The sequence below is a fragment of the Peromyscus californicus genome, unplaced genomic scaffold (genome assembly GCF_007827085.1).
Source record: "Peromyscus californicus insignis strain IS unplaced genomic scaffold, ASM782708v3 Scaffold_11__1_contigs__length_118956290, whole genome shotgun sequence".
NCBI classification, from domain to species: Eukaryota; Metazoa; Chordata; class Mammalia; order Rodentia; family Cricetidae; genus Peromyscus; species Peromyscus californicus.
In genome coordinates, this window is record NW_026294402.1 from 64329178 (window position 1) to 64344347 (window position 15170).

General features: G+C 47.1%; 1 protein-coding gene across 1 annotated transcript in view; it reads left to right on the forward strand.

Moving 5' to 3' along the window:
* Positions 1-15170, forward strand: part of Anxa2 (annexin A2) — a 42135-nt gene that overhangs the window by 4425 nt on the left and 22540 nt on the right. Inside the window, exons 2-3 of the mRNA XM_052713407.1 lie at positions 7942-8001; positions 11684-11783. Of these exons, the coding sequence (XP_052569367.1) occupies positions 7954-8001; positions 11684-11783 (148 nt within the window). The 5' untranslated portion in view covers positions 7942-7953. The remainder of the gene's footprint in view (positions 1-7941; positions 8002-11683; positions 11784-15170) is intronic.

Sequence of the window (15170 nt, forward strand, 5' to 3'; positions counted from 1 at the left end):
GGGACAGGCTAGAGCAAGTGCTGTAGGCGCCTCTTGCTGAGTCTGATCAAGGCCATGGCAGAATTCCAGGAACCCTGGGGCTTGACTTGGCCCTGTGACTCAAGCATTAATCAGAACCATAAAATCAAGGGGGAAAGTATGTGCCTTCAAGAAGGTTCTGTTAACTAAAGATGATGTAGGGGGGTAGAGGGTGGGGTACAGTGGGAACTCCTTCCCCATCACTCACGCATTTTTTTTTTCTTGGTTAAAATCCCAATGTGGTTTGTATGCTGTGGTGTCCAGGAACTACAGGAAGGGCTGTGGTGGGGAAATCCAGCCCTCCACATTCCCACCCCAACCCATTTTGACTTTAAAATCGTGTTTTGGAGTCCTTCCATTCCCCAGTTGATTCATCGTGGTTGCTAGGCATCTGTTTTGGGGTAAGCCAACAACATGCTGTGTCTTCAACTACTCTCCAAGTGGGTGTGTCTCTGAAACTGCCTGGTTGGATTCTCTACAGACCAGCCCTGTCCCAACAGGCCCTTGGGGTTTTTGTGCAAAATAATATCTGGGCTTTCTGGAACTAACACTTTTTAATCAGTGAAACGTATTTTTGCTGTTTACAGCATTGGCCGTGAGATCCTTTCTCAGACTCTTTTGCAAACATTTGTTTCACTTTCCTTGTAGAGAGGGGTTAAAAACAACTTCATTTGTACTTTTGGGGCATTGCTGTAACTGCATTTTTTTTTTTTTGAAACAAAGCAATACATTTAATAAGATCTAGTTATTGGTTTTTTTAAAAAGACAAAACCATAAATTATTTGTAAAACAGATCATCTGTTACACAGAAATGACCAGCAGATTCCACCGCTGCCATGCTTTGTCTCCTGAGAGAGAACCTTGTGCAGGGAGATTAAGTCTCCTTTATTGTGTTCAAGGCCACAGGAGCCAGTCTGTTCCCTTCACTTAGGGGGGAGCTGGGACAGCCCCCCTTTTCCCACCCGTGTGGGGTGCTACTTCAGATTGGCTGGAGGGGGTGTGGCTTTCAGAGTCTCCTGGGCCTGGGCTGGTTTCTTAACCAGAAACACCTGCCTGAGAAAGGTTCCTTTTCCCAGTGCAGCCAGGTCGCAGCCAGGTCGCAGCCAGGTCCCAGCCCGCCCTGGGAACCAAGGCCCTGGCACGGAGTGTTCTCATCAACAGATGGCTCACCCGATAGTTCTTTCTGGTATGCAGGTTGAAACTAGTCGGTCAGCTGGGTGAGGTTGAGGTGCTGGGAAGAGAGATGCAAATCTGGGGAGCAGAGTGCCAAAAGGAGAGGGTGGCTCTGCTCTTTTTTTTTTTTTTTTTGGTTTTTTTTTTTTTTTTTTTTTTTTTTTTGGTTTTTCGAGACAGGGTTTCTCTGTGTAGCTTTGCGCCTTTCCTGGATCTCACTTGGTAGCCCAGGCTGGCCTCGAACTCACAGAGATCCGCCTGGCTCTGCCTCCCGAGTGCTGGGATTAAAGGCGTGCGCCACCACCGCCCGGCTTTGGCTCTGCTCTTAAGGCATCCTGAGGTTTACATTGTGGAGTTAGGAGCTAGTTCAGGGGGGAGCCTCTTACATGGCGTGTCGACTAACTTTTTATTTACTTTTTATTTTTTGTTAAGCCAGGATCTCATGTAGCCCAGGCTAGCCTCAAACTCGATATATAGCCAAGGATGAACTTCTCATCCTCCCACCTCCACCTCCTAAGAGCTGGGATTGCGTGCGTGTCCCCCCACACCTGGCTTTTGTAGATGTCTTTTTAAATCTTGTGTTTTGGTGAAGAGGTAAATATTGGGTCTAATCACTGGCTCTCTCACACCTTCCACCATTTCTGTAGCCAAACTTAACTTTGCAGCATTCATTCAGGTCCGTGGATTTGTGGGTCACCACACGGACGTGGCTTCCTAACGGACCTATCCCCTTGTTTTCCTGAGGTACACTGGGGATGTATCCTGCCCCAGTCCCCTACTCCCTCCACCCCTGACACGTTCCTCTGTCTGGTGACTCACCTCTCAGCGGACACATAGAGGCCTCGCCATTAAGCCCTAGACTGAACCACTCTGCTTCCTTGAATTTTGTGATACAATCTCCCCATTGAAGAGCCACTGGGGTGAGGTCTAAAGGGCAAAGGCAGAGGACTCAGAGGTCCTGGGGTACAGCCCTGTCCTGCTGGGGACCGTGGCTAGTCTCTTAAGTGTCTCTTATACAGGTATTGGTTACTTTTCTGGTTGCTATGACCAAATAGCTAACTACAAGCACCTTGAAGGACACGGGGCTTATTTCAGCTTACAGTTTAAGTCTATACAGTCCACAATAGAAGGGCAAGCATAGCAGCAGGAGCTTGAGGAGGCAGCTGGTCACATTGCACATACAGTCAGGAAGCAGAGAGAGATGAATGCTTGTTCTCAGCATACTGTCTTTTTTTTTTTTAATGCAGTCTGTGGTGGTATTGTGTTCCCCAAAATATTGTGCACTCTAATAAATTTATCTGGGGTCAGAGAACAGACAGCCACTAGATACAAAGGCTAGAAAATGGTGGCACTCACACCTTTAATCCTAGCACTCCAGAGGTATAAATCCATCTGGATCTCTGTGAGTTCAAGGCCACATTGGAAACGGCCAGGCATGGTGACACACGCCTTTAAGCCCAGAAAGCGAGCCTTTAATCCCAGGGAGTGGTGGTGGAAAGCAGAAAGGTATATAAGGCGTGAGGACCAGAAACTAGAAGCATTTGGCTGGTTAAGTTTTCAGGCTTCTAGCAGCACAGTTCAGCTGAGATTCATTCTGGATGAGGACTCAGAGGCCTCCAGTCTGAGGAAACAAGACCAGCTGAGAAGTTGGCCAGGTGAGGTTAGCTGTGGCTTGTTCTGTCTCTCTGACCATCCAGCATTTCACCCCAATACCTGGCCCCGGGTTTGATGTTATTAATAAGACTCTCTAAGATTCATGCTACAGCAGTCTACAACAGAAGTTTGTGGCATGGTGCCACTCACATGTTAGATGGGCCTTCCCATTTTAATGACCCTAAACTAGGAAATCCCTCACAGAAACACCCAGAGGTGTGTTTGCATGGTAAATCTAAATCCACTCAAGTCGACAGCAAAGATTCTCCATCACAGGTGGGGAGCTGTGGCCGAGGGCGCTTCATCCCTTGAGTACAGTCTCAGTGCGCATGTACTCTGAGTCTGTAAATGACCTGACCATTACCAGGATCTACAGACCTCACCAGCACTGCAGAGGCTTCTCTGACCCCAGGAGTCAGAACACACTGATCCATTCTCCTTAATCAAACTGAAGTTTTAGCAGTTATGGCGAGAGGCAGCGCTCACTGTTTGTTCTACCAACTGACCAGCCCTATTCGGAGAAACTGCACAGCCAGGGTTGGATGGACTGGAGAAGCAAAAGCCGTATTTTATTTCTAAGCTAAAATAGGGTTGCCATTAAACTTGCATGAGCTAGGAAATATTTATGGATATGGGCACTTAGATATTGCTTGTTGGTCTCTGTGACTTTGGGGTTATTATGATATTTTTGGACATTCTGGTGCAGAAAGGTTGTAATATAAATGTGACTTATATTAAAAACTGTTCTTAAGTGCATGCTTGGGGACTGGAGAGGTGACTAAGTGGTAAAGTGCTTGCTGTGCGATAAGACGGGACTTCAGATCTCAGCACAAAGGTAGCAAGGGCGCAGGAGGATCTCTGGGTTGCTGGCTTTTAGCTTACTCCAGAAAATGCAAGCTTTGGGTGCAGGGAGAGAGACCCTGCTTCAAAAGAAAAAGATGGTAGAGGAGGAAGCCACTGTCCTCTTCTGGCTTCTTTGCTTGCACACAGATGCATGCACCTTCTAGTACAACCTTATGAACACACAGGTACATTTGAATACACACACACACACACACACACACACACACACACACACACACACAGTCTGTTTGTCACCTAGTTTGTGGAAATATATATTCTTCATTTGTATAGGGATCTGAGACTTGGTAGGGGAAATGAGATAAAGTATACTTCCAGCTTTGAGTCATATGAATCTATGTGCTATTTCAATGCTTTTCAAATGGAGGGCACTCAATACTGAATGAATGAAGGAATTCCTATAGAAAGGCTGGGGAGAGCTGTGTGAAATGGGGGCTCTTCTGACCTTATCAGAGCAATGCCAGTGTCGTGGTGACTTGAGGAATGCACAGAGTGCCATAAAATATAATGAGAGCCAAGTGTGGCAAAACACACCTGTAATCCCTGGCAAGAAGATTGTGAGTTTGAAGCCCGCCTGGGCTACATAGTAACATCCTGGCTTTTTGTTCTCTCTGTTGTATGGTGTGCATGCATGAGGGTGCAGGTATGGCTGCACATGCATATATGTGTGCATGCATGAGGGTACAGGTATGGCTGCACATGCATATGTGTGTGCATGCATGAGGGTGCAGGTATGACTGCACATGCATATGGAGTTCAAAGTTTGATGTCATTGTTTTCCTTGATTGTGTTCTACTTTCATTTACTGAGGCAGGATTTCCTGAAGACAGAGGAGCTCTCCCATTTGGCCAGACTAGTGAGCATCTTACTCAGAGATCTCCTGTCTCTGCCACTGGAGCACTGGGATTATACCCACCTGGCTTTTAGATGGGTGCTAAGTATCTGAACTCTGATCCTTACACCTGTGTGGCCAGTACTTTATCCACTGAGCATCTCCCCCACTCCATGACACTCTGTTTTTTTTTGAGGGAGAGGGAGGTGGAGAGAGGAGGGGGTGAGAAGGACAGGAGCCAGAGAGAAAGTTTGCTACAGAGAAAGCCTAGTCAAGGAGCTCTTTAAGTACTAATCCTTTGTGGGGAATGGATAGAGGGAGGTGGGGCTGGGTCCTGATGCTAATCTTGGAAGGTTATGCTCCGTTGGAGTTAGAGGAAGCACTGGCCTTAATTTCTAACTATCTGACGAGATCAGATGGGGGATTGAGTTGGTACGAGTAGGGAGGACCAACTTGATGAAAGAACAGATGATTATAAATGCTGGCACAGAATGCAAGATTTGTGGGGCTTCCAAAAAAAAATCCCTCTTATTTGTCCTCTCAAGGTGTCGAGGCTGTGGGAGAAGAATTAGCGGGAATGGAGAGTGTAAAGTGGTACATGAGATTGTCTTTGATCTGCACAGTACTGCGGGGAGGGCTCCGTGTGGGCGGCTGTCTGCAGAGCAGCACTCAGAGCTGGGAAGACAGCTCAGAAGAACAACTCAATAAGGTCTTGCTGTGCTGTATCGCTCAAATCGCCTGAAGAGCAGAGCTGGGGGAGGAGCCTCATTGACTATACATGGGGTTGCATCCACACCGGGTTAGTGGACACAGCTGTGCCACTGGGGCGGTCAGAGGGTGGTTTTCATTTCTTTCATTCAGCCTTTGCATTTTAACCCCTTAGTCTGGAAGCCCGAGAGGTAGACGATAACTGCTCTTATCTGCTCTAGAAACTCTCTGGCCTTGTGAATCTGATGGGAGCCTCTGGCAGGTTTGGGCCCAGGTAGAATGGAGGGTGCTCTCGCCAAGGAGGATGTTAAATTGTCTGAATAGGCTGTGGAAGAGGCTTTGGGGCTGAGATTGGACTGTGGCCTTCTGGAATTCTTTTAGCTCAGCACCCGTGTGTAGAATACTATTTTCCAATTATTCTATGTAAATATAGGATGTGAGGAGCATGTGCAGTCTCTAATTTCCTAGTAGTCACATTAAGCAACAGCAAAGGGCCAGTGAGATGTCGTAGCAGGTAAAAGGCACTGGTCAACAAGGCTGACAACCTGATTCAGCGCTTGGGACCCACATGATGGAAGGAGAGAGAGAACCAACTCCCATAAGTTGTCCTCTGACCTCCATGAGTATGCCACAGCATGTACATGTGTACACATACACAAGCAAATACGTAAATATAATAATAATAGCAACAGGTGAGGAGACTGGAGAGAGCTTAGAGATTAAGGGCTCTTGGCGTTCTTACTGAGGACCTGAGTTCGGTTCCCAGCACCCACATCAGTGGTTTACAATCACCTGAACTCCAGTTCCAGGGGATCCAACAACCTCTGTAGGCACCCACACACCACATGCATGCCATTGACAAGTGTGCGCATGAACTGGTACACACACACACACACACACACACACACACACACACACACACACACTGTGCTCCACCTTTATATCTTCCCGACCTTGGCAACCATTCATTCATCGTCTACTGCCTCCATAGAGCTTCCTCTTCAAGAATGGCCCTGTAACTGGGTAACATAGCCATGTGCAGTGTTTCAGCCCAGCTCCTCTCAGTAATGTGCATTTAAAGTTCCTCTGTGTCTTCTGTTGGGATTGAGAACTTTTTAACACTAAATAATAGTCCATTTTTTTTGGGGGGGACGCACCACAATGTACTGATAGAGCAAGACTTTTTACCATGAAGAATGACATGGGCACATGAGGGACATACAGGGGGCACCCAGGGGAGAAGAGGCAGTGAAGGAGCTGAGGGACTGGAGGTGATGCAAACGTTTTTTGATGACTTTCCTTTTTGTCTGGCTTAAAAGGCTTCAGGGGGCGGGGGTGGGGGGGGGTGGGGGGGTGGGGTGAGCATCTTGCAAAAGTACATCCTGACCACAAATAAAGGTGACTCTCTCTCTCTCTCTCTCTGACCTCCTACCTTCCACAGCCTAGAATTCACTTAGTTCAGAATGTTCCTGTAAGTTGGCAAATGGCTGTGTCTTATGTTGTCTTCAAAGCAGTTTTATGAAAACACTGAGGCCAAGCGAGCTCCTGGAAGAGAACAGAGAGCTTAATTCCTGCAGGCACCAAGGGCACTGTTAGTGCAAATGCTGTTGGCAACCTTTTGGGGAGGTGGCTGTGTGCTGTGTTTTCCTTTGGGGTGATTATGCGAATGACCTGTCTTGTCTCAGTAGGAGTCACTCTTGGTGGTGGGGGCTATCAGTTCCAACAACTTAGTCCACAAATAGGTTGGCCATTCATCAGTATGGCAGCCCTGATGATGACTGATAAAATGTATTCCATGGGAGACGATGGCATTGCAACTGTTCTAAATCTTAAATCCAAGGTCAGCCCTCCATGAGACGTCTTCATATCAGAAAGTTGGTCTATCTGCATTTTATGAACGGTTTAATAACTTCTTTGCATGTGTGTGCGTATCTGTGTGCTCGGGTGCACTTGTGTGTGGAGGCCAGAGGTCACCATCAGGTGTCATTTCTCCTCTGGTGATACCCACCTTGTTTTCTGAGGCAAGAACTCTCATTGACTGGAGTCTTGCTGAATAGATTGAACTGGATGGCCACTGAACCCCAGAGATCCATGAGTCTCCCAGCTTTTTTCATATGGGTTCTGGGGGTCAAACTAAGGTCCTTATGTTCATGAGGTAAGCATGTTATACTGGAATCCATCACTCAGCCTCAGCATCTTCTGAGTACCACTGGAGGAAATGGTTGTGGGGCTAATATTCAACACTTTCCTTTGGGATCAGGCCTCCATGGAGCCACTGTTAATCCCAGTTCCTGTCCTCCTTACTATGTGAAGTCACTTGAGAGTGACACACAAGTAATGGCAGTTTTGATATGCTTATCACTTTTGATGGAAAAGTCCATTCTCTGTTTGAACCAGTGGTGTTGGCCACAGGAAGCTTTTAGGTTTTGCATTCACAGACCACGCCCACCAGGTCCTGTTGAACCAGAGCAAGAGATAGATCAGTTTAGTAATCCATCCCCAACCTAAGGCACCCGTCTCTAAGCTTTAATTTTCTCAGTGATAAGATTGAGAATTGCCTGCTTGAGAAAATACTTTGCTTTGACAGCCTCCAATGCAGTGGTCCAAGAAGACATTAGTGTGATGAGTTGCTGTGTTTGGGGGAAAGAAAGCCTCCTTTATTAAGACTTTGTGGTTGTTGTTTTTTTTTTTTTCAGTTGTTTTTCAAAATGTCTACTGTCCACGAAATCCTGTGCAAGCTCAGCTTGGAGGGCGATGTAAGTATCTCATCTCTCACTTTGTGTGATTTTGCAAATTGGACATCTGTTGAACTGTGCTCTGATCTCCCTGTATACACAAGGAAAATGGGGCCATAATTCAGTCATTATTAGGTGTCTCCCTTGCGCCCCGGTTCCTTATTGCTTTAACTGTTCCTAGCAGTTTCATTTGAAATAAATGTCATGGTGCTAAAACCCTTTTTGGCATCGAATGAACTTGGACAGCATCATTGAGGAGGAAATGGCTGGAATTGTGTTCTGTCGGACTTACTACATGAGTGGTAATTACTGCTTTGGTGACATGCGAGTTTTCAATGTCAAGCCTTGAGGTTTTATTTATCATAAGCTTCAGCCGTGCCAAAAAACAATTCCAGTGTCTTTTAGGCTTCTTAGAATGTTTGGAATATTCTTGTAGGCAATAGCCTATGGCTATTATTATTATTATTATTATTATTATTATTATTATTATCATCCCACTGGATCCAATTGGTGCTGCCCATGTGTTCATGAGTCTGCCTTCACTGGCCTGTGGATAACCTACCAGTGAGCACATCCCCAAAGTAAAGTGTGAAGCAGCCATCATCTCCAGAGCTTCCTCAGGGTGGGGTCTCAGAGCCTCTACTTTTCTGTTTCTAATCTAGCACCTGGGAAAGCTTTCTACAAAGTAAACCAGAATGTATCTTTTTCAAAAGGGTGATTATGTAATTAATCATAGGGCTTTGCTGTTGTTGTGTTTTGTTTTTCTTTTGGCCATGAGGAAGCTCAGAATTAAAACTTGTCTTTTAAAGAGCCACTCAAAAGACAGGTGACACCTTGGGTCCTGCATACAAACTCTTCTTTGTTGTCTGGGGCACCTGCTCCCTTAATGTGCAAATGAATGGGCCTGCTCACACACAGACTGTGTGGAATATTAAATAAAGCCTTTTTGTTGTTTCCTCATTTAAATCTTGCCTTGTCTTGGAACTTGGCCCACTGTTAGAGCCTAGACAAGTCTTGCTGTTATATAATTTGTTTCTCCAACAGATTTTATCTAATGCCTTTGATAATTAGATTGTCCTTGGTATCAAATTTCACGAGAAGTCGCTCTGGCTGTGGCCAGATTGGCAGAGTTCATGCCTAGCTTAGCTTGCGTGAAGCCGTAGGTTCCATCCACAGCACGGCAGAAGCCAGCTGTACACACCTGTAATCTCAGCACTTGGGACATGGAGGCAGGAGGAGTTAAAAGTTCCAAGTCATCCTTGGCTATACATCAAGTTTGAGGCTAGCCTGAGACCCTTAAAATAAAAGTTGCGTGAGAGAGCTCTTCAGTCAGCTCTTGAAGTTACTCTACCTTAGGAGCACATGTGGAGAGATGGGACTAAACTCGAAAATGGCCTATGTTGCCCATTATTGTAAGGGAAGATCACGTTTACCTAATAACTTAATTTTCAGATAAGTGGATTTTATAGATGTCCGATTATCCATTTCTCTATGTCTCTAGAGCAACCACAGAGCCACACCCACCTTTCTCCCACTCACAGATATGACGACAGCCTGTCACCTGACCAGTGAGCCGGGTGTGATGTGGATGCACGGCCAGCTACCTGCCCTTGTCAATAAGTTACTGGTGGCCCTGTTAAGAAGCAGAACAGGATTTTCCTTAGAGTCCTGCCCAATGTCTGTAGCTACCGAGAACAAATACAGAAAGCATTTCCAGAAAGCGCTTTGCTTGAAATTTCCTTCACGTGTCTATGTCACTTCGTCAGGCTCCCCAGAGCATCCCCTACCTGAGCCACTGATGTCCAACCTACAAAGCCATAGGCCACATGCACCCCGAGATTGGTATGGATGGAGCCCACCATAAAATTATACTTAAAATACCAGGGGACATTATTTTGTAGCTCATTCACCTCCTTTGTGAGCATGAACTTTGTTGATAGAAATCTCGGGCCACAAGGTTGAGCATGCCTGAAAGTGGTGAAATTAGCCAAGGCAAACTTTGATAATACACTTGTGTTTCAGAATTAGGAATATGAACCCATTTGGCCCCATTGAACGGATGTCTGACCCTGAGCTTAGAGTTCTAGTTTTTCCCGAGGGACGCTTGGGAGTGTGGATCTCAGTTGCTTCCTTGTGACCCTTCACTAGTGACACAGTGGTCACTAGTGTGACCCAATGGTGTGGGTGCTGGGCTGGCTCAGGAAACCTGTGGGTGAGGAGACCGTTGACATCACCCCGGTCAGCTGACTCTTCATGGAAACTGCCCCGAGGTTGGTCATCCTCACGTGTCACCGGCACTTGTTGTATGTACCAGGGAGGCTGTGAAATGGGGCGTTGCAGGGTGCAGGGCCACCGCGTAGGGGATGCATCAGTGGTAGATGGTTCAGGACCGCCCACCAGTCTAAGCCACATCACTCATACCCATTGTTTGCCCTTCATTTGGGGCCAGGCTGTCCCTGCAGGAACATTCCAAAAGAGGAGGGAAGCTAAAGGCATAGAAGAGAGAATGGGTAGAGGAGTAGTAGGCCATTGTCTTGGGGGTTGGCCAGAGATTCCCATTCATCAGCTCAGGAAAGTGGTGGGCTCTGACAGGCACCCAAAGAGGGAGGACTGCTTAAAAGACAATAAGGAAAATGTGCCAGGCAGAGCAGGAGGCAGGGGCATCCCGGAGAAGGGAGAGGAACAGGAACTTGTCACAGTAAAGAGGATGTGGGTTGGCTCGCACCCACCTTGATGCCACAAAGACAGTCACAGCCCAGACCTGGAGAAAGTCCCTTCCCCTGCACAGCCCACAGAGGTGTGGGGATGAGTGTTGCTCATTAGCTTATTTGTCTTTATTTTGGGATCAGGGCCTCATGTATCTATCCCAAGCTAGCCTGACACTTGTTATGTACCTAAGAATAACTTTGAACTTCTGATTCCCCTGCCTCCACATTCCCAGTGCTGGGGTCACCCTTCCCCACTCATATGCTGCTGGGGATCAAACTCAGGGCTCCCTGCATTCGGGACCAGCACTCTCCCAACGGCCCCACGTGCCCAGGCCTGAAGTCACTGTTGAATGGGTTGCACTCTGGGCAGCACAGGCCTGTAGTAACACTTGGCAGTGCACACTCATCTTTCAGACATTTCCACAGTTTTAACTTAGTTCAGATTCTTGCTAGACCAGATTCTTTCTCTTCAGAAACTTGAATAGATGCTGGTCTCAGATCCCTCGCTTGGCGCCCTGTGCTTTGAAGCTCTCACTACAAGTAAAATGCAGAGTAGAAGCCCGGTATGGTCTAAACTAGTGGAACCTTTGAAGACCAACTCTTGTGGAAACAAGCTTTTCTTTCTTCCTTTTTTTTTTTTTTTTTTTTTTGATATGGTCTCATGTAGCCGAAGCTGGCCTCAAACTCCTAACGGAGCCGAGGATGACTGAAGGTGTGGGCTGCCGAGCCCAGTGTCTGTGGTGCTGGGAGATGAAAGTCAGGGCTTAGTCTATGCTAGGCAAGTACTCCACCAGTTCAACTCCATTCCCAGCATCAAAATGAACTGCATATAAAAAGACAGCCGGGGTGTGGGAGCCTGTTAGCACCTACTTACTTGGCATGAGAGTGGTTAGAATTCTTGAGAGATGTGGGAGTACAGAGTCTGGTCTCGGGGTGTTCTTTCATTGAGAGGATTTGCAGCGTGTTATTTGAGTGTACGTGTGTTCCCCTCTCAGCACTCCACACCCCCAAGTGCCTACGGCTCAGTCAAGCCCTACACCAACTTTGATGCCGAGAGGGATGCTCTGAACATCGAGACGGCTGTCAAGACCAAAGGTAGGCCGTGCAAAGTCTGTCTGTCTCCTCCTTGTCTGGGTGGCCTCGAACTCACGGTGTAGCCGAGTCACAACCACCTGTGATTCCAGCGCCAGAGTAGCAGATGCCCTCTTCAGGTACCACAGTCGTATGTACACACACACACACACACACACACACACACACACACTCTACATATAACCCACTTTCTTAAAACAATTCCTCTTTCACCCACCATAGGGCACGTGATTCTTGTGATTTCTCCATATACCTTTGCAGAAACTCCCTAGAGGTTAATAGTTAACTCGGTAGACAAAGATGTTCTCTTCTACAAGCTGAGCACAAAGGGTGCTTTTTATCCCTGTGTGAGAAAGCTCTTAGCCCGCTGGAATGTAGAGACTGCACAGATGAGCTCTAGCCACACAGCTGAAATGCTCACATTAATAAAAACACTCCCAGGCCCTCCCTGAGTTAGCAGGAAAACACTATAGTTCCCAAGCGAAGAAAGCCCTGAGGGCTGAGGCATGGGCTCCCACATTCCCGTGTGGGCAAGCATGGCTGACATCACCACCACCGTCATCATCTTGGTCGTCTTCACCAATATTTATTAAGTGCTTATCATGGGCAGATAATGCATTGAGCCATTCTGGAGCTTCCTGCTTAGCTGACCTTCAGATTAATTTCTGATGCCATGTGCCATTCCCATTTTACATATGGCACCATGGAGGGTTAGTTAACATGTTTCGTGTCTGTTGGCCTTGGTTCAGACTTGGATTTGAACATAGGTTCTGCCCATCCCCCGACCCATGTCACAGCCCCTAGCTGTTAGGATTAGATTCAACACTTTGTCATCGACCATTTCCAGGCATGAAAGGCAGTGTGTGGTCTGATGCTGTTGCTATCGGATCTGCATCCCAGTTGTGGTCCAGCATTAGCGAGGGCACCTGTTTCTTCTTCCTTTTAACCCATCCAACCCCCAGCATTAGTGCTCAGTCAGTGCTGCTGCTGGAACCACTCTGCCGTGTGTGTGTGTGTGTGTGTGTGTGTGTGTGTGTGTGTGTGTGTGTGTGTGTGTGTGTGTGTGCCTGTGCCAAGTGGTTTTGGTAAATAACAGTTTTCGTAAGTCGGATGCTCTTTACAATAAAAGGTTTCGCATGTATTGTTTTAAGTCTATTTTGCTGATGTTTATCTATCAATATTGACAATTTAATATGCTCTCTTTAACATTCACTCACCTTAAACTTGTCAGTTCTGCAGGAAAATGGCAATAAAATATAGTATACCGTATGTTATTATGACAGCTACAATATTTACTGAAAAGGGGGAAAACAAGGCACTGGTGACTTATGAAGCTATGAATTATTGTTTCTTGTGGTTTCAGTGTATTTTGTTTCTATGTTTTCCAAACTTTCCATGATGGTTATGCATGGCCTTTCCAGAGACAGGCAGGACGAGTTCATTAAAAACATGCCCCTGATATTTCAGATAAGTAACACCACTTAGGTAATGAGCCGACAGGAATCTGGAGTGATTAAGACACTCCCGAACACCTTCGCCTCAGATGCTTTATCAGGAGCTGGTGTTGTCATGACATCAAAGGAAACAGGGCAAACCTGGAATGTTCATAGAAACGCAAACCAGGGCTGAGGGACGGCTGTCTGCTCCCTAGTGACCTTGCACCTGACGCAGACCAGGCAAGCTGGACTCTTTCAGGCTAGTAAGAGCAAGGAGAGGAGGAGCCGGGATACACTGCCTGGAACAGAGTAGCTGCTATTAAACGTGAGGACTGGGCATGGGACGAAGCTGGGCATGAGGACAGTTATTAGGAGGGGCAGAGCGGGTGGAGATCTGGCTCTGGCTCCACCCTGGTAACAGGAGGGGCAGAGTGGGTGGAGCTCTGGCTCTGGCTCTACCCTGGTAACTTTCTCCCAGCACCCGGGAGAGTTCACCTTTGGGCATTCTGGTGGCTCCCTGCTGCCTCTGTTACAGTTTCTCTTCCTAGCTTCATCTCTGATTCCATACAGTGTCCCTTAGCCGATGATGCCTCTGCTTTTGCTACTCCAGAGGTGTATGTCTCCTTTTATCCCCGAGTCCCTTACAGTTGCCAAGCATGGCTCTACTCCAGTGTCCCCCTTCCCCGCCCCTCAATCATCGTCTTGCAGTGCAGCCCAGGCTAGCTCAAGCTCTTGAACCTTTTCCCCTTGTCGCCCTACTTCTGGGGTTATAGCTGTGTAGAGTCGATCGCCTCCCTGCCTCCTGTCTTCCCACTCCACGCCTCCATCATAGTCATTGCCACACTGTCACACTTACTGCCCTCTAAATCAGTCTCTGCTGAAGCGGTTTTATTTATTAACCTTTAAAAACTTCGTTTATTTTCATTTTCTGCACATTGCTGTTTTGCCTGCATGTGTGTCTGTGTGAGGGTGTTGGAAGCCCTGGAACTGGAGTTACAGTCTTGAGCTGCCGTGTGGTTGCTGGGAATTGAACCTGAGTTCTCTGGAAGAGCAGCCAGTGCTCTTAACCACTGAGCCCTCTCCAGCCCTCTTAACCTTTTAAAAATGCCCAGGACCATGAGATTGTGTGAGGAGGCAAAAACCCACATATACTATTCAAAAGATGCACGGGTCTCAGAGCACAGAGGGGGCACAGATGCGTTTGCGGGACAGGAAGCAAAGGTTTATTACAGAGGCTGGGTGTCACCCAGAAGACTGAATGGTTCCCGTGAGCTTTGATCCATTTTCACCGACGGAATTTAGCTCACTCTCAGGAGCCAGCTTTGTTTCTAGTTGGAGGGATGTTGAATGTGTTTTCCTCACATTACCTGAACCCAGTGCAGTGTTGTCGTGTGTTTATTCTCTGGCCTGAGGTAGACCGTGCAACACCTTACGTAATTTATGTCTCGTTAGAAGCTGAGTTAAGCCATGCAAAAGTAGTGATATTGCTTAATTAGCAAGAGGTTTCTGAGACTCGATCCATAGGAGTCTCTTGGTCTAGAATGGCCTTGGGTTAAATATATACTATGGCGTGTTCAACACAGCTGGGGATGGTTTACCATATGGGTCCAAATAACTAGAAAGGAAAGTCAGCTAAATTAGAAAAGGATGAATCTCGACTCCATGAAATAGATGGTAATTAGCAGCAGCTCAGCCCTGGAGTTAGCGCTGGTGCCAATGAATCCGAGCAGCTTTGGCGTCTGCAGAGGGGAGGGCGGGCCGGGAGTTGCTCTATTATTGCCAGTTTTGATTCGAGCAGTATTTGTGTTCTCCGGAAGGGCGAGGCCCCCCTCCTCATGAGCGAGCCCAACTACAGAAGTGAGTTTCTGCGCTTCTTTTCTCTTATATTTTAAAATAGAACTACCTAAGGTTCCCAGCAAGGCTGCAAGACTACCCTCCTATGCACTGGAGAGTG